The 24,449-nt window shown below is 41.3% G+C and overlaps 1 protein-coding gene and 1 long non-coding RNA gene across 7 annotated transcripts; one reads left to right on the top strand and one right to left on the bottom strand.

Moving 5' to 3' along the window:
* Positions 1 to 4,045: 4,045 nt before the first annotated feature.
* otx2b (orthodenticle homeobox 2b) lies at positions 4,046 to 9,656 on the bottom strand. Its single transcript, XM_034297596.1, has 4 exons — positions 9,351 to 9,656; positions 6,536 to 6,751; positions 6,049 to 6,200; positions 4,046 to 5,673 (listed from the first exon to the last, which is right to left on the bottom strand). Exons 2-4 carry the CDS (start codon positions 6,630 to 6,632, stop codon positions 5,050 to 5,052), a joined length of 873 nt encoding a protein of 290 aa, XP_034153487.1. The 5' UTR covers positions 6,633 to 6,751; positions 9,351 to 9,656; the 3' UTR covers positions 4,046 to 5,049.
* On the top strand, positions 5,234 to 18,516 carry LOC109616636. Of its 6 annotated transcripts, none has more exons than XR_004576883.1 (5): positions 5,234 to 5,307; positions 10,403 to 10,597; positions 14,637 to 14,766; positions 16,249 to 16,472; positions 16,637 to 18,516. It is a non-coding gene; the product is annotated as an uncharacterized LOC109616636 (long non-coding RNA). The 6 variants fall into 6 exon arrangements; XR_004576882.1 differs by adding an exon at positions 12,191 to 12,313 and having other exon boundaries at positions 16,249 to 18,516; XR_002197865.2 differs by having other exon boundaries at positions 16,343 to 18,516.
* The last annotated feature ends 5,933 nt before the right edge of the window (positions 18,517 to 24,449 follow it).

The raw sequence follows: 24,449 nt of genomic DNA, 5'->3' as shown, positions 1-24,449 counted from the left end.
GATCAACCTAATGATAGGATGATTTAACGGAGAAGACAATGACATACAGTAGGCTACTTTGCGTTTCAAACAAAATCCGTATAAGTTTGCGTTGACTGCAACTAGCCGTAGCTATTCCGTCTAGTTGCAAAACAAGTTAATTGAATCGGCAAAAGCGTTTCTCCTCAACTACCGCATGTGTATAATCTTTACGGACTCTATTCACTATCCAAATGTTTGGATTTGTTTCTTGCTTGTTGTTTCCCATTTTCCCTATCGTTTGTGTCCTAGCTAGTGCGACTGAGTAAACAGAGTTAACAATTTTCCTGACTTCTTATACATTTCAAACCTTAGTATAATGTATTAATATAAAATGTAGACCATCACAAAAAACAAACTATTTAGTGCAATGTTGTTGATAGCGGAACAAATTCTAACAACGGTTGGTAAGTACAGTCCATAGAGATTACGCACGTCCCTTAGTCCACTACAAACCTGTCTTGCCGAGCCCTAAGTTTCGATGTAATTAACTTTTTGTCCGGCTATGGAATGTTTCACTAGAATATATTTTGGAGTTGCGATCAAAGCTGCCTCAGACACCAGAACATAGTAGACGGATTTCATTTGAAACCGTTATGTACAGTAGGCCTACATCAGGACTTAATTGTCTTCTTCCTTGAAGCGTTCTATCGATTAGGTTGATCTATGTAATCACAGATCACGATACATTTTTGGTAATAGCCTGGTCGTTCCTTATAGGGCCAGTAAAACATTTTTAACTGTTTCCTAACATCTGCGTTTCCAGAGAGGTCTTTGTTGGGCGGTCCTGACCGTGGTTGCGCTCGTGCATTCCTAGCCGGACCAAGATATGTAAGTGCTGTAAATACAGCCTATTGTTGAGACATGGAAAAAAGCTCGGAGGGATTAATGCAGCGTCTGCCGGTCCCATATGCTCTTCAGCTTGGCTTGCTCTTGATTAAAACCCGGAGTCTGACTGTAGGAATGGGGTCTTCAAGTCGGGTATGCACGCCTGGTGTCTAGTCTTACCTTGACTTGTGCACTCTTAAAACAACATCACATTCAAAATGTACAACCCTCAGTGAGCCTTTTGTGTCCTTAAGAATGTCACTGCACTTCAATTATGCTTGATTATTAAGGCATTGTTTAGGAGGCCGGCTGGAGGAGGCTGCCAAAGGTTTCATGCTATAATAAATTATTTATCCCGCTTTTTCCTTAGATCTAGATGATTAAACAGACAAGGAAGCCAAATAAGTCAAGCCTTATCCAGAAATTAGAATTACGTCGCAAATCCCTAATAAAAAGGTTAAATAAAACACCCAATAATATCTTAGGATGGTGCGGGACCACCTGACATAAAAGTAACCGGAACAGTTTTAAGGGGAAATACATCAGGTGGTAAACACATGAATCATAAGCGACAATGATTGCTTATGATTATGATGACTCGTCTTTTTGGTGCGCTCATTATTTACAATGATTTACATTAGGTCTACTGATGTTATTGTTATCGTTAGTTGTTAACATGTGCATGTGAGTAAAGTTGTGCGCATCAAGTTCCATATGGTTGCTCCTCAACTGAATGGCTGCTCAACTATCTTACAATGTTCGAGCATTATTTAGCAGTCTGTTTATTGATGTTAATTTATTGAATCGTAATATGTATAGATAGATGCCTGCACCTTTTGCTATTTAACATATTCAGTCTGACCTAATTACAAAATAATCTTTATTGCATTGCATTAATTGGTATATTTTTTTCTCATTAGAATTTCCCATTAATATGTTCTGTGAATGAATGACTATATGCCATTGCCCAATCTGAATCCCTAATTCCCGAGCATAAATCGAATTTATGAGCAAATCTCTTCATTGCATACTTTACGCACAAATCCAAATTACCGCGCTTATCGTTAGGATCCCACCCTAAGAACACTGATCATTTCTGGTCAAACCAAATGCTCACAGCCGACCAAATCGTGTCTGTTGATATAAAAATCTACATAGCCTATTTATGCTTTTTGCAAGTGACCTTCAATTCCAAAAATGGAAACACATTGTAAGTCTGGATGGAAGAGGCCAGTTTTTTTTACATTTCACGAGCGGAACCGATCTCATGAATATTCATGCCACAGATAATTGCAGCTATTGTTTACTGTCAATTATTATTGTTTAATTGTTTGTTATATTTACGTTTAATATTTTTTATTTTTGCAATTACTAGGCTACTTGGTGTGAATTAGTCTAGATTTATAGTCTGCAAACAAACTTTCCCTTACCATCCATTGTAGATGATCATTATTTTAATGTATTAGACACACACACACACACATTTCATTCACCAACTCTTTTTTTTTATCAAATAAGGAATGAAATTGAATAAAAATCTAAATCTTTGGCACTCTTTTTAATTGTTCGATAATTGTAAGCCCGGGTTTTAATTAGTATGTTTCCTTTGCTGAGGACTGGAATAAAAGAGACATTATTGGCAATGTCAAGGATACTAATTGAATGCTCGACTTCTAACAATTGTTGCAGAGGCATGTCGAGTCATTATATATTCGATTGCCTGTCTGAGTTTGCACTCAGTCAACTCACAATAGCCCTAACGTTGCATGGTCAGAGTCAGACTTTTAGAAATAACCCGGAGCCGACGGTAAAACCCTTTTACCGTCTCTTTTCTTTGCCTTTTCCAGATTTAGTTTTGTAGAAGTTCTCCATTGAGCTCCAGAGGACTCCGGGGTGCCAATTGTTCTCAGAAACAGTGTACCCCCTAAATCGGATTTGTCGCCACAAAAAAGTGCAATGACGCGTCGTGGAACTTTCCAGAGAGCTATGTTTAAATATGATTAACTTTACTCTTTTGTTGCCTTTTAATTGATTTTAACTATTTCAGTTGACAGAATATGGGAAGCTTTTAGCAAGTTAGCAATCTGCAATTAAAGGTTCTTAAAGTAAGCTATGTATGTCCATATTAAACACATGAATTGTAGCGACGCATAGTCTCATTCTTTTAGTAGAAAACGAGTCAATCCACGAGTTGAACAAAAAAAAACTCAGTGTTTGTCCAGGCTGCTTAAAACGAACTGATGCATTAGACCAGCCTATAGAATACGGAGTTGAAGCGGTTTTTGAATTAGACCACTGCTCGTCTGTGCCCTAAAGAAACCCCGCTAGTAAAATATTGGGATTAGCTTCTCTTTGAGGCTAGGATTAACAACTACTTTCCCAAGAAGCACATTCCTGTCGCTGAGACTATCTGAAACTAGGCACCGGAAACAAACAAAAAAGCAACATAGGCTAATTAAAATGTGCAATACCCTGAGTTTTGCTCAAATACATAAGCTGCTATTTTGTATAGTGCAATTACACAACGCAAAGCTAAATGTTCACTATATTGTTCGTAGCTTATTCTTTTTAGAATTTAACCTGGAAAAGTGAACTACATGTTTTGTATCACATGACTTGATAAGCAACCACAATTGTATTATTGCTCTGATTTATGATTGAAACACAGCAGTTTATTTTTTATTGAAATAGTAATTTGGCGGCAGGTTGATACCGTTTGAGGCGGTTTGGAGGATATTGAACGGCCATGTGTGGCTAATGTTTACATACTAAGATGGTGATTAAAGACCTAATTAACAAACCTCTTAAAACCCGATGTACAGGCAAAAATCTCTATGGGAATGACAAGACACCCCTATCACAACTGGCCAAAGGGGTTTTATATGAAGTTTTTATATTTATTCTATCGAGGTATTTCTTACGATGGGTCTTTTATATAGCAGATTACTCGTAAATGCATCCACTAATTTTAATTGAAAATAAAGTATTATCGGATTGGCCTATTTTCTACAAAGACCTCACGGCATATCTTGGCCGCTAATATTTTACTTTACTTTTTGCACTTTTACTTTTAACTTGCACTTAACACATGCTTACACACTAACTGTCCTCTCACACAAACGAACACATGTACACATAAACACACACACTCGCGCACACACAATCTCTTTAACGGACACAGTCAATAGTAAATCCATAGTTCATCGATAAATGAAAGGGTCAGATCAGGACCTTTATTCATGTCTGTTCAGCGGTGGGGTCACACCATCTTCGGAGCCATGTTAGAGATCCGCAATCAGTGTGTTCGAATGAGAGGGACGCGGCAAGTCTAGAGCACTCAGCAATCGAGTTTTTTTTCCCAGTTCCACCAAAGATGTTGAATGGATTTGAATAGTCAGGTTGTCTTGCAATCATTATTATTTACCATTATCGATAATTTTTTTGTTGTTCAAAAAGTTAAAAATCTATTAAAATCACAGCAGAGAGTCATCGCTGATGCGAGGGAGCTCACAAATTGCATACAATACAACAGATCACAGTTTGAAGGCTAGCACAGATTAAAAAAAAACACATGTACCATTTATATAAGACACACACTGATTGTCTCTTAGAAACTACATATTGATTTCTTATAAACACTTTTTCTTAAATAAAGTAGTGCATCCATGTCGCCTCGGGGGCGCGCAGTCCACACACCATCCTGATCAAAGTGTCCTTCTGCCGATTGGTCGGCAAGTTGTAAGAGGCTTAACGACGCCTGTCCATCCCAAGCACTTAACCAAAAGATTGGCTCCCCTAGCAATTTTGTTCTTGGGTAAGGATTTGTTCCGTGGCTGTGATGTACTGTAGGCCTACCATAAATAACTATGAGTCCACTCTGATCTCGAGTTTTCCTTAAATTAACCAACAGGTGCTGTAAGCATAGAGGCACACACTGACAGACACAGATGAGAGGGCTACAACCTGTGAGGTTAATAAAAAGAATATGTCTTCGCCAGTGATAAAATAAATTATAATTTCTCCTTTACCGGCCAAAACATCAAGCCAACAACACGAGGTGCCACGGACAGCTCATTCTTGCAGTTCCTTACCGACCACACAAATATTCAGTCTGTTACGCATATATCTTTTTGAAGGATGGCAGGGTTATATGTTTCTTTAATCATCATTGTCTTTGTTTTAATAGTTTACACATTGTTATGTTCACAGGACTTGGAATTTCCACGAAGAAGTCTGATCTTTATAATCCAAGCAATCGGCATTGAAGTTCAGCTTCCAGGATGCGGCTTGGTCCTTATAATCCAAGCAGTCCGCAGTTGAGTTGAAGCCTAGCCCCGAGGCTCCGTAGCCCTGAGTGGAAAGGGAAGCAGGGGACTGGTTCAGATGGCTTGTGACCGCGTTGGTGCTCATAGGACTCAGGGTCGTCCCAGGGCCAGACAACTGGTGATGCATGGGAGTAAGGTAAGAACCACAGTCCATTCCGCCAAAGTATGACGTTGATCCGGCATAGCCTTGGCTGTATCCCGAAGCCTGTGTGTAGGTCATTGGGTAAGATCTTTGCATGCAGGAGGAGGAGGTAGAGAGAGGGTCCGCCAGCGGAGAGATGGAGGCTGGACTCCAGATAGATACCGGCGCGGTGCTGGTTGAGATGGTTGGGACTGAAGTAGTACTTGAGGGCGGCGTGAACTGGCCACTCGCCCCGCTCTCAGAGCTCGCTTCTCTGGCTGGAGAACTCTTCTTTTTGGCTGGTCGTACCTTGTTCTGGCCCCCATTCTGCTGCTGCTGTTGCTGTTGGCGGCACTTTGCCCTTCGGTTCTTAAACCAAACCTAAAATAAACGCAAATTGGCAAACACAATGAATCACCCAAACAGGATATCCATCTTTCATACAATGTTATATACAGGTCTTTACGCAGGAACCAAACATCCCTTTAACGCACGTGTGAACCCAATACACTTTATATGGTCTAGTTTTGTTGACCATATACTTCGAATGCGGGTATTTGTTTTACGCTTGTCAAGTCTTAAAATTAAAATAAATAAAAAAGAAGCCTGAGTATTGTATGAGGTTTTTCATGTTCTTCTTTTATGCCAGTTATTGTTATGGCGATATGCCATGTGTCTCACTATGTTGCTATAAACAGAGGTTATACGCTTTACCCGGATAGACAGTAGCCTATTTATGCGATGGTCAACGCTCACCTGTACGCGAGACTCTGGCAGGTTGATTTTCAGAGCTACCTCCTCGCGCATGAATATATCAGGATAGCGAGTTTTGCCGAACAGTGCCTCCAAAACATCAAGTTGAGCGCGTGTGAAAGTCGTCCTTTCTCGTCTCTGCTTGCGCGGCGTCGCTGTTAAAAATAAACAGATGCATAACTCAGTATGTTAATTCTACCCACATGGGAAATCTGAATATAAAGGAGGTACTGTATAGTTAAAGAAACTAAAATGTACTCTATCTAGAAATATATTCCCCACATTGTCTTACCGGTTTGCAATATTTGATGAGCATAAACAACAATTCATTTGGACTGAAAATCATATTTTAGCAAACAAATGACATAAAACCCTGTTGGCCTTTAAACATACGATCTGACCCAAATTGCAAAAAAATATAAATAAATAGATGGCATAGCCTAAATACTTAAAGCATGCATGCACACGCATAAAACGTCCTGAAACTTACCTGGGTATCCTACAGAGGGATGCAGAAGGTCCATTCCGGAGGTCGTTAAGCTCAGCCCATTGACTGTGTAAGGTGGTTGCTTGAGATACGACATCATGCTAATGTTGGACTGGGGGGTAAAGTTGGAGAAAATTTTGAAAATTGGATATGGCCCGTAGATGTCCTTGGTGGTTTATCTGTTCTTTTTCTCGCTATCTCGATTTTGCTGAAGGATGCCTGTTTAAATCACAAAAAGATAACAGTTTGAGCAAAGCAAGTTGCATTCAGTTTAAATCGCTTTTGATGGACCCAGTGCTGTGATTACTTGGGAATAAACTCAATCCAGCTGCAATGTGCTCTTAAAACAGTCCCAGACCCCCAGCTGTCCTCTTCAAGTGAGCGTGGCTCATCTTGTCAAACGTTCCTCCCTCAACCACCACACCCCCAACCCACCGGCAGGAAAAAAAGCAACATCCTACAATTGCAACAAGTCGTCTCAAAGAACAAAACACAGTTGCTCAAATGCTCTCCTATTAGGACGCAGCAAGGATCATCATTTACATAGAACCTAGCTAATTGTCTAAAATGTAAGTGAATTGATTGGGGGCCATTTTCCGAGACAAAGACATTGGAGATGCGATAAGTAAGTCAGATAACAAACCCCCGTTGATGAAAAGTAACTAACAATGCAGCCAACTAATCGAGCCCATTTTGTACAGTAGCCATTTCACAAGCTCAAGCAGTTCACTCTGCCTCTTTGCCTCTCTGCATAGGTAATAATTGTACATGTAAATAGAATGTCATTAAAATATGAAAACAGAAGGTTACTTCAGGTAATAATTTAGAAGTTGTAGGGAACTCGACTGTGCCCAATAGGTTTTTTGCCATTTCCATCCTAATTAATTGCTCGCCGTAATGAGATTTCCAAGGTTGAAGAACGTTCAGGAGGCAATCGAATTGTTTTGATAAGAGGCCTATAGGGACTTGACTTAACCAAACAAGCTACCCGATTTCCAGTTATAGGCTAACTCCCCTCTTCTCCCACTGTCAAAACGCCTCTTGACTCAGTTTAGGTGTTAAAACCCATTAAAAAACCCTTAGCCTTGAGCTCGAGGAAACGTCTCTACTGCCAGTCAAACTGTTATAGTAACCGATTTAGACAGTGATTCATGAAAGGCCTGGAGTGTAAAGGCCTTGTTCATTAAAATGGGCCTGAATAATGTCTTAATGGCATACAAAAAGAATACATTCATTGATAGTGAGTTTAAAAAATATACATAATTTTATTAAACGAGGAATGTTAGGCTAAGTAGTTGTATTGGAACTAACTTGAATGTATTCGATAGAAGGCAATGCACCCTTCTGTCAGGTAGACTGAGCATGAATTATTGCCTTCACATATTTACGATAAAATATTTATCAAACTTATTTCCAGTCGTATGTAAATCTTCATAAAGATGCAACAGTTAGATAATACCGGAATATCTATCAGGAGAACTGGTATAAATTCTACTCGTAGCGACCCCTAGCCTTACTCCCTCAGTGTCTGTTGGTTATTCAACCGGAGTTGCATTTTTTAATGTCCATCCAACGGTTTTTTTCCCCTCCGCCCAATCTGTCACACTTAAAACAGACCTCGTCTACCAGTTGCACACCCGCTCAATAATAATTACCCTGTCCAATAATTAATTATAATAAATGTTTTTGTTGATGAATTAACGAGATAATCCGTGTGGCACGCGCACCCTAATTACAGGACGCTAACTTTGCACAGCATTCGGTCATAATAGCCTAATCATTGTGCTGAATAACAGAACAAACATACATTGGGTCCTTTCTATCATGAAATATAAATTTGGCACGTAGCATCATAATAAAACAATTCAGAATAAATTTTTCGTTTTAGTTAGACACGTGAATAATGGTAACAAATCAGTGTGGATGCCTATAACGTGACTATTCATTTATCCGATAATTTTAGGCTCAGTATTCAATGGTTTGCAATTTGATAATGGGAAATGTATAGATAGATATTTTTCTGAAGACAAACACACCCCACCCCACATCGAACAAAACGCGTTTTAAGCATAACTACAATAGTGTAGTTTCTGCAATGTTAGGTTATTTGACAGAATTGCCATAACCCTCTCTCGTACCTTATCCCTCATGGCCGAGGAGGACCGAGGTGTTGTAGCTTACTCTACGCGCCTCCTTAATTATCGCCCTTTGTCTGCACTCATTTTAACACCAATTTTAAACATTTACTGGAATGCAGATAAAAATATAATCGAAAGTGACGAATAAATATAATCAATTCAAAGTTTTCCAAGACAATTTTTATGTTGAAGAATTTTACGGATCAAATAATGATGGCCTAACTGGAAACTAAACATAGCCTGTATCTACCTATAGGTAAACTAGCAGTAAGTTTAATAAATGCCGTTTTTTTTTTACTTAAGGTAGAGACGTTTATCAGTGCCCTAAAATAAGCTATGGCTAGGCTAACGTCCATAAAATACACGGGTTCAGTGGTCTAATGAGTTTTACCAGTCGATTAACATATGTCAGGACGTTTGTCACTTTCTTCAGGTTAAGCAAGGTGTTCACTGACCGAAAATTGCTGTATAAACACAAGAACTAATAAGGCCTAATAATATTTTATTAAATTGTTTTAAATGCATTCTTTTTTTCTCTGGGATTTTGGCTTTTGTTTATTGGCTAATAAGTATCATATATATATCCGTTTGTTTTTTAACATAACGACTCCTACACTATTGGCTACCTTCAATAAAATAATAATAATAATTCAGAATAATAATAATAAATGGCAACTTACTCTCGATTGTTGACCTGAGTAGAAAGTTCTTTGTCCAGTCCTTTTCTTGAATAAAATAGCTCGCTATAAAATAGCGAAATCCTGTAACGATTAAAAAATGTAATTGAATAAAAAAGACGGACAAAACGTAAAATCTTCAACACATGCAGCAATATGGGAGAGTGCAAAAGCGTTTATGATGATAAAATACAGTTATGATTTGTTAGTCTGTTCTGAGTGAAGTGTCTGGAGTTGGATTTGTAGAGAGGACTGGCCAATGAGAACGCCTGGCGGACTCCGAGCTGGGATCTGTCTCGCTCTCTCGCGGGGAGATTTGCTGAGAAGCAAATGTCGCCAGCTACTTTTTTGACGCAAACTCCTCAGCCAATGGCAGCAAGGGTACGACAGACAACATTCTCATCCCGGAGCTGTGGGTAAATTAATAATAAAATCTAAAACTAATAGGGCTGGAAATCTTAGCGAAGGAATAGCAATAATTGTGTCACTTCATCACGACTAATTTGGGTGGTTAGTGGACAACGCATCTTCTAAAATATAATTCAAAGGAATATTATGTATGTCTGTTGAACAGAAATAAATATTTTAATATACAATGTTTCCAAATATGGAACATAGAAAAACTACATCCACGATTAATAAACGACTAAAATTATTAAGCAAGTAAAAAGCAACTACAATAGGATTTTATTCTCCCAAATAATGACTCAAAACAAGAGCTAAAAACAACATGGAGCACTGGCCATGAATCCATGACAATTCTGGGGCCCGTGACAAAAACCATCCTGGCGAAAAGCAGGCGCTTCAAGTGGAGACTAAAACATGGTCCTCTCACATTCCATTGCGTAGCAAGGGGGGATTTAGGGAGACTTATTTCCTTAAAACTGTCCTCCCATCCACAGAGCGCCCATTCTGCTGCCATCAAGTTGATATACCAAAATTCTGCCAGGGAATACTAGCCTACGAGGCAGCCTGACCAAAGATTTGGGCCTCATATTATTTCCAAAATAATAATAACTCGTTCCTTTATTTTGTATGTACGTTTATATCTTCAGATATCCAGCCATCTTAAGACATGCTGTCGATGCCCGAACTAATCGACAGAGAGAAGACCATCCCTGCAGGAGTTTAGTGACATTGGACCTATTTTAGAAGATGCATTTCAACTTCAACCTTGAATTAACTGGAGAACTCAATGGGCCACATAAACATCAGGGAAAATCAACACCGACTGTGTTTCACTCTCAAAGGTATTTTAACTTCAATTAATGTAAATAATTAAAACTCATTTTAGTCTCGAATTTATTTAACAGAGGCCTACATCTTTAAGGATTGTTTCAACACAATGATTATAAATGTCTCACATAAATTACTATTTTTCTATCTTTTTTATTATTACTATTACTATCATGCACTTTTACAATTAGGCATAAGTGCTAAGGTTTAATAGTTATATATGTTATATATGATTTCCGCCATTGATATTGCCCAATTCATAAGCTATGCGTTACTATAATGTTAAACCTGTATGCATATCAGAGCAATATGCCGAGTGTTTGTCACGGCTTGGTAAATGTATCATCTTAAGAAGATTTGAGGAACACACACACACACACACACACACACAAACACACACACATACATACACACACACACACACACACACACACACACACACACACACAAGCAAACACACTGACACACCCGCTCACTTCAAACAGATTTGAATATTGATTTAGATTTATAAACAGAGACAGACCGTGGGTTTTATGAATCGTCAGTCGCCTCTGTAGCAGTCTTTTTAGAGTAGCATAGCATATGTCAAAAGTGCAGTATTGAACATGGACTAATCAAACATTTATGTAGGCTAATTTCTTTTTACAGACTGATTAATGGAAATTATCGTGGATCACGCTCTCTGACATTTTAACGCCTAACGTCTGTCACGGACTCAACTTGTTTTCTTTTTGGTTGGAGCAAAGTTTCCCAACATGATCAAATTTATGACCGGGCTTTCTTAGCAGCTCTCTGTCCTTGCGAGATGGAGGAATGGCATGTTAAGGTATCTTTAGCATACTATATATGTATTTTCTATTTATTTTATTTATTTGTGTTTTTGAAGAAACTTTCGTGTTTAATTCTTCTGAATGAGCGGACTGTCCATTGGTGCTTTGGGTTTGGAAATACATACATAAAAATGCCTATTGGTTTACCAGTCTAATCATTATGATAGTATACGCTTTAAAAGTGGCCCCTCTTTGCACCTGTCTCCTAAAATGCTAAACACTATGTAAAGAAAGTTGCATTATTAGGCCATGTAGGAGGTAATTGCCAAATGAAACCTATTGCTAAAACAAACGCAATTTAAAATATGTTTTTGTTTCTTTAAATGTCGAATTGGCTTTTAAACCAAGTAAATCAAAGGCCCTAAAAGGCAGGCATTAAGTTTGGGCTATATTAAAAAACAGACAACTGATTTTAAAGCAAATTTTGTAACTGTTAACGTACACATAATAAATTAATCATGAAGCTGGCACGAGCAGCCAGAGTTATCGAAAATCTTTAGTTAACTGATTTTGAGGCCTTTTCTGCCTGACATTTCGTTGTGAAGACTAACTTTGTAAATGTGAACTCACATATACTAAAATAACAAGGTTGCACCACCAGCTTGAGCTATCGAATGACTCTCAGACAGTTTTTACCTGCATGGGTTTAATAATACATTCGCCTACAGTGTGTGGGAAATTTGTGTGCTTGATATCATTATCGGTTGGATCTCGCTCGCTCCTTGCCGTTTAAATTGCTAAATTATTTATTAAATTCTAAACACCAGCCCTCCTCAGGGACTTTCTATCTTAAAAGGAGGACGACGTTTAAAGGGAAACCGAGTTAACGCTTCTGGCAATCAGCGCTCCAACTGACTCCGGGCTAATTGACGACGACGACGTCTTTTATCTGTGCCTCTGGTGAGTGAACCCGGGGGTTAAGAGTTGCGGAATTCAAATCCTACATTCAATTGGATGTATGAATCAAACTGTGCCTATACATATTATTTTTCCTATTTTCATCTCCCCTCAAAATGACCTGTGTGTCATTACATTGAAACCACAATGTAATATAACCAGTTGTGGAAACTCCTCACTTTCTCAGGAATGTATGCAATTTCAACATTCAATTAATATATGTATATATATGCTGTTTAATATAGTTACATCATTTTAAATTACAAAGTTTTTCAGATATACCTTCTGTCTTGTTCCCCCCCAGTCTCATATAGGCTATACTCCTCCTCAACACATCTCCTTTTTTTAGACAAGAATAGAGCAAACAAAAAAGCTAAGAAATACATTCATAACCTACAAATACATGTTCGTTAAATCTATCTATAAATATATATATATATATATAAATGTGTGTTTATATGTGTTTATATCTATCTATCTATATATATATATATATATATATATATATATATATATATATATATATATATATATATATATATATATATATAAATGTGTGTTTGTGTGTGTGTGTATATATATATAGTGATATAGATATATATGTGTGTGTGTGTGTGTGTGTGCATATATAATATATAGAACATAAAATATTTAATTGATAGCCTACCTCTGTGATTTTACAGCATAAAGTAACGTTCATCTAAAATAACTAAATCATCAATAACGTCTGAATTTACTATGAAAGGTAATAAAAAAGCCTGATTAATTTATATAGAGAAAAAAATATCAAAAACAACTCTTCTGCTATTTGTACTCAACCACTGATGATTAAATATGGTCATTGTGATGCAACTTAAATGACAACCTACTAAACTCTTTTGTTCTTTTTTATGCTCACTGATTTGTTTTTACGAATCAATGTGTTTGTATTATTTGGATCTTAAATATCTTATGCCAGGCGTGATTCATATTTATAGTACATATTGTATAAGAATAGCATTAAAACCACATTAAAATATCAATGAAAATGCCTATGGTTGGTTTATGCAGTGTACATTATACATTAATATGAGATTCAGAATTCAAGCCTTAAACCTTTGTCTGAATTATGGTTATGCTGTTATGATATTATAGTAGTTTAAAAAGACAGTTTAACAATGGCAGATGATTGATATAGTTAATAGTTCATGTTGAGTTAAAGGACAACAAAAATATCTATATATTTCTTATGTTTGGAAATAAATTAAGGAAATTTACTGTGTCTATTTGGTGTCTATGTAGGAGTAGAGGGAGTGAGACAGGCAGAGAGGGAGTGATACAAGCAGACAGGGCGTGAGACAGGCAGACAGGGCGTGAGACAGAGAGTGGAATCATCACAAGTTGTATTGTAATTAGCTCAGCAGGTCTGATGGATATACCAGTTTCCTGGCGAAGGTGTGTTATATAGGGTTTCAATGAAAACCTTGTTTTATCTGCTATTCCCTTATGGCAAAGGGACTAACCCTTTGTGTAATGTAACATGTAACACTGACCTCTGAGGTCATCAAAACACATTCAAAGGGTTCTCCTGGGAGGTGGGGGGGTGGGGGGGGGGTGTGGGGGGTGGGGGGTCCTTTTTACAGTCATTTTCTCACAGCCTAGTGGTATAGTGACTGAGATGGTACACTCTCCTGGATAATTTAGCGATTGCTTTTATTTTATTAATGTACTAAATATATGAGTCTATTTACTATTTTGCATAATAATCATATTGTATAGAATCACAAACTGTCTGTTGTTGAAGTTCTACTATCTGCAAACTGTTATCTACCATATTTATTCAGGATTTGATGTGGGGTTTTCAATGAGTGTGAACAGATGGGTAGTGATAGGATGAAAACATGGCTAAAATTTGATAGGTATAATGATCTAGACTACTGGTACTAAGGTATGCTCTTGAAAAGTTGTATCTGTTGTTTGTTGTTTTATAATTCCCGGAGTCTTATATATACTTAGTCATCTAGAGCATATTTCATTTCTAGGGCTGAAATTTAAGTCGAAAAACCCCCCCAATTGTATCAGCATTGGTGTTCTCACTTGGTTACTGTATTGACTTATCTCAGAAATCTGCTATCTATGATAACATTCTCATAAAATGGTAGCACTGTAATAGTCATGACTGTATGGGTATTAGACTTATAGAATGGTATTCTCCTCCATAAAGCTGGGTAGTCACTGAGGCGATACAGTATATGTTTGTGGGCTCAGTGTGTGCTGAGGTGGCTCCAGCCGTAATATTGCATGCCTATTAATCAGTGCTGTAATTGTTTGTCTTTTGTTTGCACAGAGCCTCTGCAACAAACACATGGAATCAATTTAATAGACTCTCCTTCAGACCATCTAAATGAGGGAGCAAAGTCAAGACCCGTGGAAATCCAACAAGGACAAATTATACAGGATAAAAAATAAAACTCAAGGTGAAGCCAGATTCATACTTTGTTTCTGTTCATAAGGTCACTGTAGGAGCAATGCCTCAATATTCGCTCTTGAGTGTGACTCATGAGTGTTAAGATGTTATATTAAAATGATTTTAATTGATGATATGTCATGCCAATATTTTTAATGCTATTCATGCATCAAGTCCATTGTACTCAAACTCGTGTGTTTGGTTTTACAACAACCTGGTTGACTAATAGTAAGGCTGACTTACCCTCCAGCCAAAAGCAGTGTGAAAATAAATATATCTTTGCTTACTTAACTGCCAAGCAGCAGTACCTTCTGCAACCAGCCATCCTGTGGACCTGAGCATACATGTACAGGGCATGCTAGTTCTCTCTCTCACTCACTCTTATTTTCTCTTCCTATCTTTTTCTCTCTCAAGTAACTCACTTTCTAAGTGAGGCCCTCTCTTTCCCCCATCCTCCCAGTGTTAGGCTAGCCCTCGCTCTAACCCAACCACCCTGTGCAATCTTAGCCATCTCTCCCCCACCCTACCTGTGCTAGGCTAGCCCTCTCTCTCCCCCACCCTCCCAGTGCTAGGGCTAGACCTCCCCCCCACCCTCCCAGTGCTAGGTTAGACCTCTCTCTCCCCCACCCTCCCAGTGTTAGGCTAGACCTCTCTCCCCCACCCTCCTAGTGTTAGGCTAGACCTCTCTCTCCCCCACCCTCCCAGTGTTAGACTAGACCTCTCTCTCCCCCACCCTCCCAGTGCTAAGCTAGACCTCTCTCTCCCCCACCCTCCCAGTGTTAGACTAGACCTCTCTCTCCCCCACCCTCCCAGTGCTAAGCTAGACCTCTCTCTCCCCCACCCTCCCAGTGTTAGGCTAGACCTCTCTCTCCCCCATCCTCCCAGTGTTAGGCTAGACCTCTCTCTCCCCCACCCTCCCAGTGTTAGACTAGACCTCTCTCACCCCCACCCTCCCAGTGCTAAGCTAGACCTCTCTCTCCCCCACCCTCCCAGTGTTAGACTAGACCTCTCTCTCCCCCACCCTCCCAGTGCTAAGCTAGACCTCTCTCTCCCCCACCCTCCCAGTGTTAGGCTAGTCCTCTCTCTCCCCCATCCTCCAACTGTTAGGCAAGCCCTCTCTCTCCCCCACCCTCCCAGTGTTAGGCTAGCCCTCTCTCTCCCCCACCCTCCCAGTGTTAGGCTAGCCCAATCTCTATCCTGGGGTTGAGGGGTCTGTCTGTGCCTGGCATGGTAAAACCTGCCCTGCAGACTGGACCTCTCCGTTACAGAGTTCAAAGGAGTAAAAACTCAATGTGGAGGATTTGTTCAGGCTTATTTGGTAACCTAGGATTTGAATTGGATTCCGGGAAGCATTCATAACACATTTGAAAATGTTACATTGTGTGATTTTGTGTGTAATCCCCATAATGCATTTAAGAAATGGGCACAGCGCGCTTGCACAACTGTGATTATTCATGATTCCTATCAAATGGTTTCTTGTCTTGCCTCTCAGGGTGAGGTGAGTGTTAGAGGGATTGATGAGATCTCAGGCCTTGGGAGAGAGAGCCAGTTAAGTGGTGGTTTTTCCATGTTAACCTCCTGTGCAGGTCTGTTTTGTTTGTCAGACCTGAATATGGATGGGGGTCAGCTACCAGGCTCCCTGAGGTATTCTGTCAGGCCTCCTGACAGCAGTGGAGCATTTAAACCCCCAGTGGATTATACCTCCCTGTGAGAAAGGTGAGCACACACTCACACACACACACACACACACACACACACACACACAAACACTCACTGACACACTTCTTATCTTTATACTTTGTGGTCTGAAATACAATAACAGTAAACTATTTCCTTGTTGGTTTTCCTTCTCTACCCTTTCTGAATATATTGTCTTTTAGGAGAGTGAAAGAGAAAAGTGCTCCTGTGTGAGTCAGTCTGTGTTTGTGCCTTTTCCAAACCCCACTTTCCTTTGACTGACACTTTGGCGATGCCCACAGCTCCCTGCTTCGACTTCTCAAGTGTACCCCCTGTTAGTGCCGACGCTGCCAATTCCTCTCATGTCTTTAATATCTCTCTTTGGGCCTTCGCGTTTTGCCAGTCAAGGCTCCCCCATGACAGTTGGACGTTGCTGCCGTCACATTTTGGAGACAGTGCTGGGTGGGTGTTTGTTGCGTTCCCAGCCCCTAGCCTGGAGGGTTTTTTTGGGACGGCTGGCCCGTCAGTCAGCCACTCCCCTGTAATTAGATGAGCAAACACGGAGGCGGCCTGGCCTGAGAGGGCGGGGAGGGGGGTGAGCTGCACCGCCAGTTCACACTTTGAACAGGGATGTTTTCTGTAAAGCTCGTCTTCCCTACGTAAGGAAGGTTTAGCTATAACATTGTGTAAGATCTAGAAAATGCTGTCACTAGCTCATTTACAAATGCCATAAATCTAGATTTGTTTTGTGTGGCTGAAATGGGGTACAGTTTTAAGAGAAATTTAGAGAATACCATTTTCGGAATTTCTTAGTTGAATATGTTATTTTCTGTATTTCATATAAATGTTGAATAAAAAACAACTGTCCTGCATAGTGTTTGAATCTCTAAATGAATCAGCTAAATACGATTAGTCCTATGTTTGTCCCATATTTGTTTTGTGCAATTACGATATCAAGCTGAACTGAATGTTGAAACATTTATTTTGCCATTTTGGAATCACTGAACACTGAAGATGTTTCTGAATACTTAAAAAACCTTTTATAGATGACACCATGGTTAAGGATCATCAAAATATTGTGAATAAATATAAGTGAGAAGGTTACAGACCCTCCCCTTAAGATTCAGTCTGGGAGTTTTGCGATTAACAAAAAGCATGTAATATGTTGTTTATATGTGTGTAATTTGTAGAAGAATTCCTACCATGCCTCAGTTAGCTTTTACATTCCAAGTTTGAAATGATCTTGATGACATGGGGCACAAATCAGCAAGTACATGACAATAGTAGAAAATGTTCACGGACAATTCTTGGCTCGACAGTGGCAATTTGACAACCTGTTGCCAGAAATCGTGCACTTTATCTTTCGAAAATGTTACTTTAATCTTTAATCTGGCTGGTTAATGTAGAGGTCTACACCCTTTTCAAAAATACATTGGATGTTGAGTCAATTTGATCAATTAAGAATGGACAATTAATTTTGTATTATTTGTTTAATCAGGTTCACCATATCTATTTTTGAAAGTCTCAGTGGCAAAACATCTGACCAGTAACTAGATACTTTAATTCACAGCCTTTCTGACCAGTAACTAGATACTTTAACTCGCAGCCTATCTGACCAGTAACCAGATTGCCTGTGGGTTAGAGTATTTAATCAGTAACCACACTGGCTAGTGATTAGAACATCTGGCCAGTAACCAGACCAGTAACCAGATAGCCTATTAGTTGAAATCTCAAGCCAGGAAACATTTGTAATTTTGTACTTAAGCAAGGTTGATAATCATAATTGCTCCTGTCACTATGTCTGAAAATGTTGGTTATGTTTAGAAGTGTTTTCACACCAATGTACTGGTCCAAAAATGTTTATTCTATCTTCTGGAGAGGACTAGAGTGTTTTTGACAAGCCTGTCTCTGGACAAAATTATTAGAATTTTCTCCCCCCATGGGCAACTCATTTTGTTTCACTGTATGTGTAGTATAAATACTCTTCCACTGTTTCAATGTTTTGCAAACAATTACTTGAGGATATTTCAATATATATGCCGGCAAGCATTAATAAAGCATTAATAAAGTGTTAATAATGAATCAATAAAAAGTTAGTGTCATCCTGTTGTCCTGTCCTGTATACAGTACCTGTTGTCTTATCTCCAGTGTCTTTTTATATATCTCCCACAAATCAATGAAACTATTCCACTGTTCCCAGCTCTCCTCACCTCTCCTCTCCCTCTCCTGGTTGCCGTGGGGACTGGATAGTGGCTAGTGGAATGCAGTGTTGACTGGAGCTGGAGACTAGGACAGGCCCGGGGGGGAATGGAGCAAGCGCCATCGCAGCTACCGCCACTGCTCAGGCCAGGCAGGGAGGCGTGCTGTGGGAATGCTGAGAATAGGAGGGAAGGAATTTCAAAGGAGAGATTGCCAGAGAAATGCCATGCCGGGAGTAATGAAGAGAGGAACTGAGAGAGAGGGAAATAAGAGAGAAGAAGAAGAGCAGGTCTGATTGAAATGGAGCTTGTCAATGTCAGTTGGATTTTGCACTTGAATGATACCTGGTAAAAGACCAGTCGCTAGATGAGGTGTTGTATTCCTCCCAAACACATAGAGCTTACAGCATAAGGGCTCATTCAGTCAAAATACGCATTGTAGAATATATGCACCGGCACCTTTTCCAATGGTAAATTAAGTCACAGACCGGTTAAGTACTGGATAAATACATTTTAATAAATACAAGTACCAACACGTTGACCACTCTCAGGCATGTTTTAACTTTTCATAATAAGAAATATGTGAGCAAAAGATGAGCGTCCTAAATAAAGACACCGTAAAATATTGCTATAACTGGATTAAAGGAATCTGAAGTATAGTCTTTATACTAATTAAATATATAATAAATAACAGTGGTATTTCTTGTCATTTAAATAAACACAGCAGTTTTATAGCGATTTGAGCTTTAACATTTGATTACATTTCAAACCATTCATCCAAAGTGACTAACGGTCCTGTGTTCATGCGTGCATATTGTTATTTTTACATGCGGCCGGGCCTGAGAAATGAACACACAATCCTACTTTTGCTAAAGCAACGCTCTACCAAATGAGCCACCCAAGACCGCCATCCTACTGTACTGCGTTGGCCAGCGTTTATTCACCATGAACCCATTCGTGTGTCCAGTTCAGCTGGTATGTCTCCTTTGTAGATGAATAGTGTCAATGTGTAGTGCTACATGTGTCAGTGAGAAAGAGGATACAACAGGAGGGATCTGAGAGGACCTCATGAAGCCCAGCCAGCCTACTGGCCAACGCCATGGTGGCGCCCAGAGAGACATGCTGCAGCATCATGGTCCACAGCATGGTTAGACATGGGGCAGATGGGTTCAGTGTAGCAGCACAACCTCCCACTTCTCCTCCCAAATGTGAGGAGGCAGCAGTGGTGGGAAAAGCCCAGTGTGAGAGGGAGCCTGGGCTCAGGGCTGGAACTGAAAAGCTGTTGGAGGGGTGTTTGGGGGTTTGGGAGGGAGCCGGGTCTGAAAGCTGTTGGGGGGGGGGGCATGGGTTTTTGGGGTGGAGAGGGAAAGCCAGTCCCCCCCGTCACATACTTTTGAAAGCCTGGTGCAGGGGCACGAGCCCAGGGAACAGTGGCAGTGTGGCCCAGTGCCTAGGCAGACAGGCAGTCCCCGCTCTGGGCCGTGGTCCAGCTCGCCAAAACCCCACCCTACCCCACCCCGTCTGGGCCAGGCCTCAGGCAGCCAGCCCCCAATGGACAGGCCGGAGCCCTGTGCTGTGGAGCCCCCCCCCCCCCAAGACTCAGCTAGGCCCCTCAAGAAAGGGGAAGGTCTTCACAAAGCTCAGTGGTGCTCACGTAGCCTGTCCACAGATGAAGACGCTGCGGAAGACATGGATCCACATTTCCGTGCTCCCCATCCTGTTCCCCCGATGGTCCTGTCATCCTCCTGGGCCCAGTCCCCTGGATGGAGCCCAGTACAGTCTGCTGGTGACGATAACCCCCGCGTCTCCACCGGGCCATTCTGCCTCCAGGGCCCGCCCAGCGCAGGGCCACACGTCCCCATGGCAACAGTGGCAGGCCTGTGTGAGTCCACACCATGTGAGTGGGCATGGAGCCAGGGGCTGCCAAATTGGGATGAAGGAGAAGCTTTTTGGGAAAAATGGCTCTCAGGAACTCTGAATTGCCTTTTATTCCTTGGCTCTGTTCCAGAACAATATTGTGCAGTGGGGTTGGACCAAGTGACATGCTGTATGCAATGTCTCTGTCTTTTCCGCACTGCTCACACTTTCCTCATCTCTCTTGAGGCTAGGAGATGCTGTTTACTTTAGGTTATTGTCAATGTCATAACTGCTGTTCTGTGAGGAGCGTTTCCGCTAGCAGCCCCTTGGGTCGTGTTGAGCCGATGCATTCCGGAGCATTCACTGTATATTTTAAGAGGCCATGTCATAGCAATACTAAGCCTGTGCAAACACAAGTAGTTCAGTTACATTCACAGCTACCACCTAAACTGGATTCCCCGCCCCTATAAGCCATTGGGAAGACAGAAGTGTTTGGACGGTGTTTATTTAAAAGTGGATGTGCTGTTTGTTTTGTTGTTCTCTCCTCCCGACAGTCAACACTGCCTAGATTTCCTTGACTAGTGTTAGGAGCGGGTGAGTGTGTGTGCAATGTGGTATATTTGCTGATAACAGGATTTACTCAAATTGCAAATCACCAATTGAGAAAGGTTAATTGTGAGTGCAGCTGGTAGAATGGCTACACTCAATAATTATTAGTGTAAGTTGCTTTATTATTTAGTCATGCTAATTAGGCATTAACTGTGCCTGTTGCCTTTGGATCACAACTTCAATTGCATGTCAAATTGCATTCATTTTTCTTTGACATCTGTTTATCACAATACTAAAGTAACTCTGTTTTGTAGATGTACTTAGCTTGTTTATTCCTAGTAAATTGATACTTTTTGAAGTATTGATATGGAAAAATGTTAAGATGATGTGGGCTGAGAAACTACTGTTTTAACATTTTCTTCTCATTTTAGTTAAGTAGCGAAGAGGACATCACATTTGAGGTTTTATTATTTAGGTTGTTTATGTGAAAATACGACAGGACCGGTGGACCTATATTTTCTTGTGCTGATATTGGCATAGCTTGTATCTGATCTCACACTGTGTTCCAGTCTCAGCCGCGTCTACTTATCCACGGCTCCAAGTTAGACAAGTGGAGTGGTTGGTTTTACCCTGGGCTAGCTCAGTGTGCCCACCCATGTGGATGAAGCTGGCATGGACCTAGCAATACTGTAGGTGTGGGAGAGAGTGACAGGGAGAGAAAGCAAGAGATCAAGGCATGACTGCCAATGCATGTCATTGCCCTACACTCACATCAAATAGCCCCGTGCTGCTTATGTAGCTGCCCAGACACAAATTAATTTGGATGCCTGGATATGCTGCGGTGCCCTGGACCCATCCCTGGTCCTTAGAGAATAAAAGACACCAACAGAGAGAGCTCTTCCAGGGAAGGGGGCAGTGGGCGAGAGAGGCCCTTTGACGGGTTTCGGTGGAGGGCAATGGAGGAGTCTGGAATAAGGAGGGTGGGTGGAGAGGACACGGTCAATTGTGGTTGTCCTGCTATGACGACAAGATGGCTCATCCACCACTGTGCTGTGACCTCCATAGCCCCTCCCCCTCGACTCCCCCTTAGGACACCAGTGGAGAGGGGCTGGGGATCGGGGGTGGGGGCTTGGCTGGCGCTTAATCTTCTCTCTGGTTTACCACAGATTCTTTCACTACACGCCCCTCCTCAGATGTGTAGCCACTCAACCCCGGGCCTGCAGTACCCGAGGCTACTGATCAGGTGGCAGACGGAGCTGGTCACACAACTCCAAATGGGACGGGATTGCCCGGGAGTCGGACGTGAGCGGGGATTGGGGCTAGCCACCAAACACCTCCGAATAATGAGATCCAGCAGCGCTGCTTGGGACGGACCTCAACTGGGTGGAGGGACAGCGGTTCAGGAGGTTGTTGTGACAAAGACTACACCACAGCATACTGGCCCACCACTGGTACCAGGCAGAGGAGGAGTGAGACGGGTGGACAGAAAGAGGGAGGTGGTCTTGTTGTCGGCCGGCACGTCGTTAGCCTCCCAGGGACCTGGGTAAAAGAGTCGGGCCACTGTGCGTGCTTAAACCCCGGCCCTCGTTTGTGGCGTCCCCGGGGAGCGCCGGGACCCCTGCGGGCCGACAGCGTAACAAAACAGCAGCCCGCTGAGCCGAGGGGTGGGGAGAGGGAGGTGGACACTGGTGGGAGTAAATGAAAACACATGCTGGGTTCCCACACATGTCCCCAGTCACCCTGCAGGCCCCAAGGAGCTCTGAGAGCAGCTTCTACAGACAGGCTACCATGTATACAGTCCTTCATATTGTCAAGAGGCCTCGCCTGTCCGTTTCAACAGGGACAATTACATCTACCCTGAACCAGGTTGAACAGCGACCCAGACACTCCCATTCCACGCAAGTCCTTCCGCTGTCTGCAACACAGCACACACACGCTCACACACACACTGGCACCAACGGCCTGCATGGAGAGAGAGATATAAAGAGGGCAAGAGAGAGAACAATGAGAGAGAGAATACAATTGAATGGCTTTTTCTACTTACTGATGTTGTTCTTTTAGTTGTAGTTGTTGTTATTATTGTTGCATTATTCCCTTGGTCTGACCACTCTTTTATAATATGTATACTTTGACAAAATAAGTGGTTTAACTTGCCGTGTCAATAAGCTCTATTGAGTTCAGAGGGAGAAAAAGCAGAGACTCTAAACAAAAAGTTATTTAGTCTTGCTTGGTCTAGTGATCAAGCATCAGCTGTGACACTACAAACTTCTATCAGTCTTTTCACCATTTCTCCTCAACCCCCCCCCCCAACTCTCCCTCTCTCTACAGTAGTGCCCCTTGCTATTTTTCTACTTCTTTATCCCTTTTAATTAGAAGGCAAATTCTGCAGCCTGGAGAGACCTAATCCCCTACTGCCCAACAATGCACAGAGTGGCTTTGAACAGCCGACCTGCAACCCTCATCCCTCCCAAACAGCTCCTTCTCCCCCTACCAAAGGACCTGCTGGGGGAAGGGCACCATCTCTAATAACAAGCCCACATTGCACCTCAAATACACATTATATAGGGGGTACAAATGAAAATACTTACAGGTTCATGTCTATTTTGATTACCTAAGATCATTTTAGGAAGAGGCTGCATACAGTGGGTGTCAAACTAAAGTTCAGCTCTGGTTCAGCTGACCCTTGTAGTCAGAGAAAGAATTAGAGAGAGAGTCTACTAGTCAGTCTCCACTACTGATTTACATTTATATGAATGTCTCATTGTATACATTGGATCCCATTAGTTGTGGTGATTCTTATTTAAGGAGAAGTCAGTGGGTTTTTAAAGGTCCAGTCATTATGTGTGTGTGTGTGTGTGAGTGTATTTTGTGTGCGTGTGTGCACGTGTTTTAGGCCAAATGTTGTTTGCCGGTTAAGTTTAGGGTTAAGGTTAGGCATTACATCTAGGTAAAGTTTTGGCCTGAATGTTACTTTATTGAGGTTAAGGTTTGGATTAGATTAAGGTTAGGGTTAGGGTAAGGGTTAGGTTTACGGTTAAGATTAGGGCAAGGGAGCATGCAATTTCTATTTTCAGGTCCCCATGAGGATAGCCATACAAACTTGTGTTTGTGTGTGTGTGTATGGTGGGGGGAGGTTGAATTTAGACTGAGAATGGCAACATGAATATTGTGACCATGTGAGGGGATAAGATGACAATAAATGGCAACTCTCTGTCTTGATGTTCGACGTGTTCCTCGATTTCCATTCTATTAAATAGACTGCCCCTTCCTTGCACTTCCACACCCACTCTGACTGCTGACATTGTAATAACCAGTTGTTAACGGAGCACAAAGTGTAATGAGAAAGATGACACTGTCAGAGCCTGTGTCACTTAACACTTCCTGTGTCATCTGGGGGTGAGAGGTCATCAGA

The sequence above is a fragment of the Esox lucius genome, chromosome 15 (assembly GCF_011004845.1).
Source record: "Esox lucius isolate fEsoLuc1 chromosome 15, fEsoLuc1.pri, whole genome shotgun sequence".
NCBI lineage: Eukaryota > Metazoa > Chordata > Actinopteri > Esociformes > Esocidae > Esox > Esox lucius.
The sequence above is the reverse complement of the archived record's forward strand: the minus strand, read 5'-3'. Positions and strand labels throughout refer to the sequence as shown.

Excerpts from the sequence above, each read along its gene's own strand:
- otx2b (XM_034297596.1), bottom strand. The coding sequence starts at position 6,632 with ATGATGTCGTATCTCAAGCAACCACCTTACACAGTCAATGGGCTGAGC. Across the intron at positions 6,201-6,535 it reads TCCCTCTGTAGGATACCCAG|CGACGCCGCGCAAGCAGAGA; the intron begins GTAAGTTTCAGG and ends TATTTTTAACAG. Across the intron at positions 5,674-6,048 it reads TGCCAGAGTCTCGCGTACAG|GTTTGGTTTAAGAACCGAAG; the intron begins GTGAGCGTTGAC and ends CGTTTATTTTAG.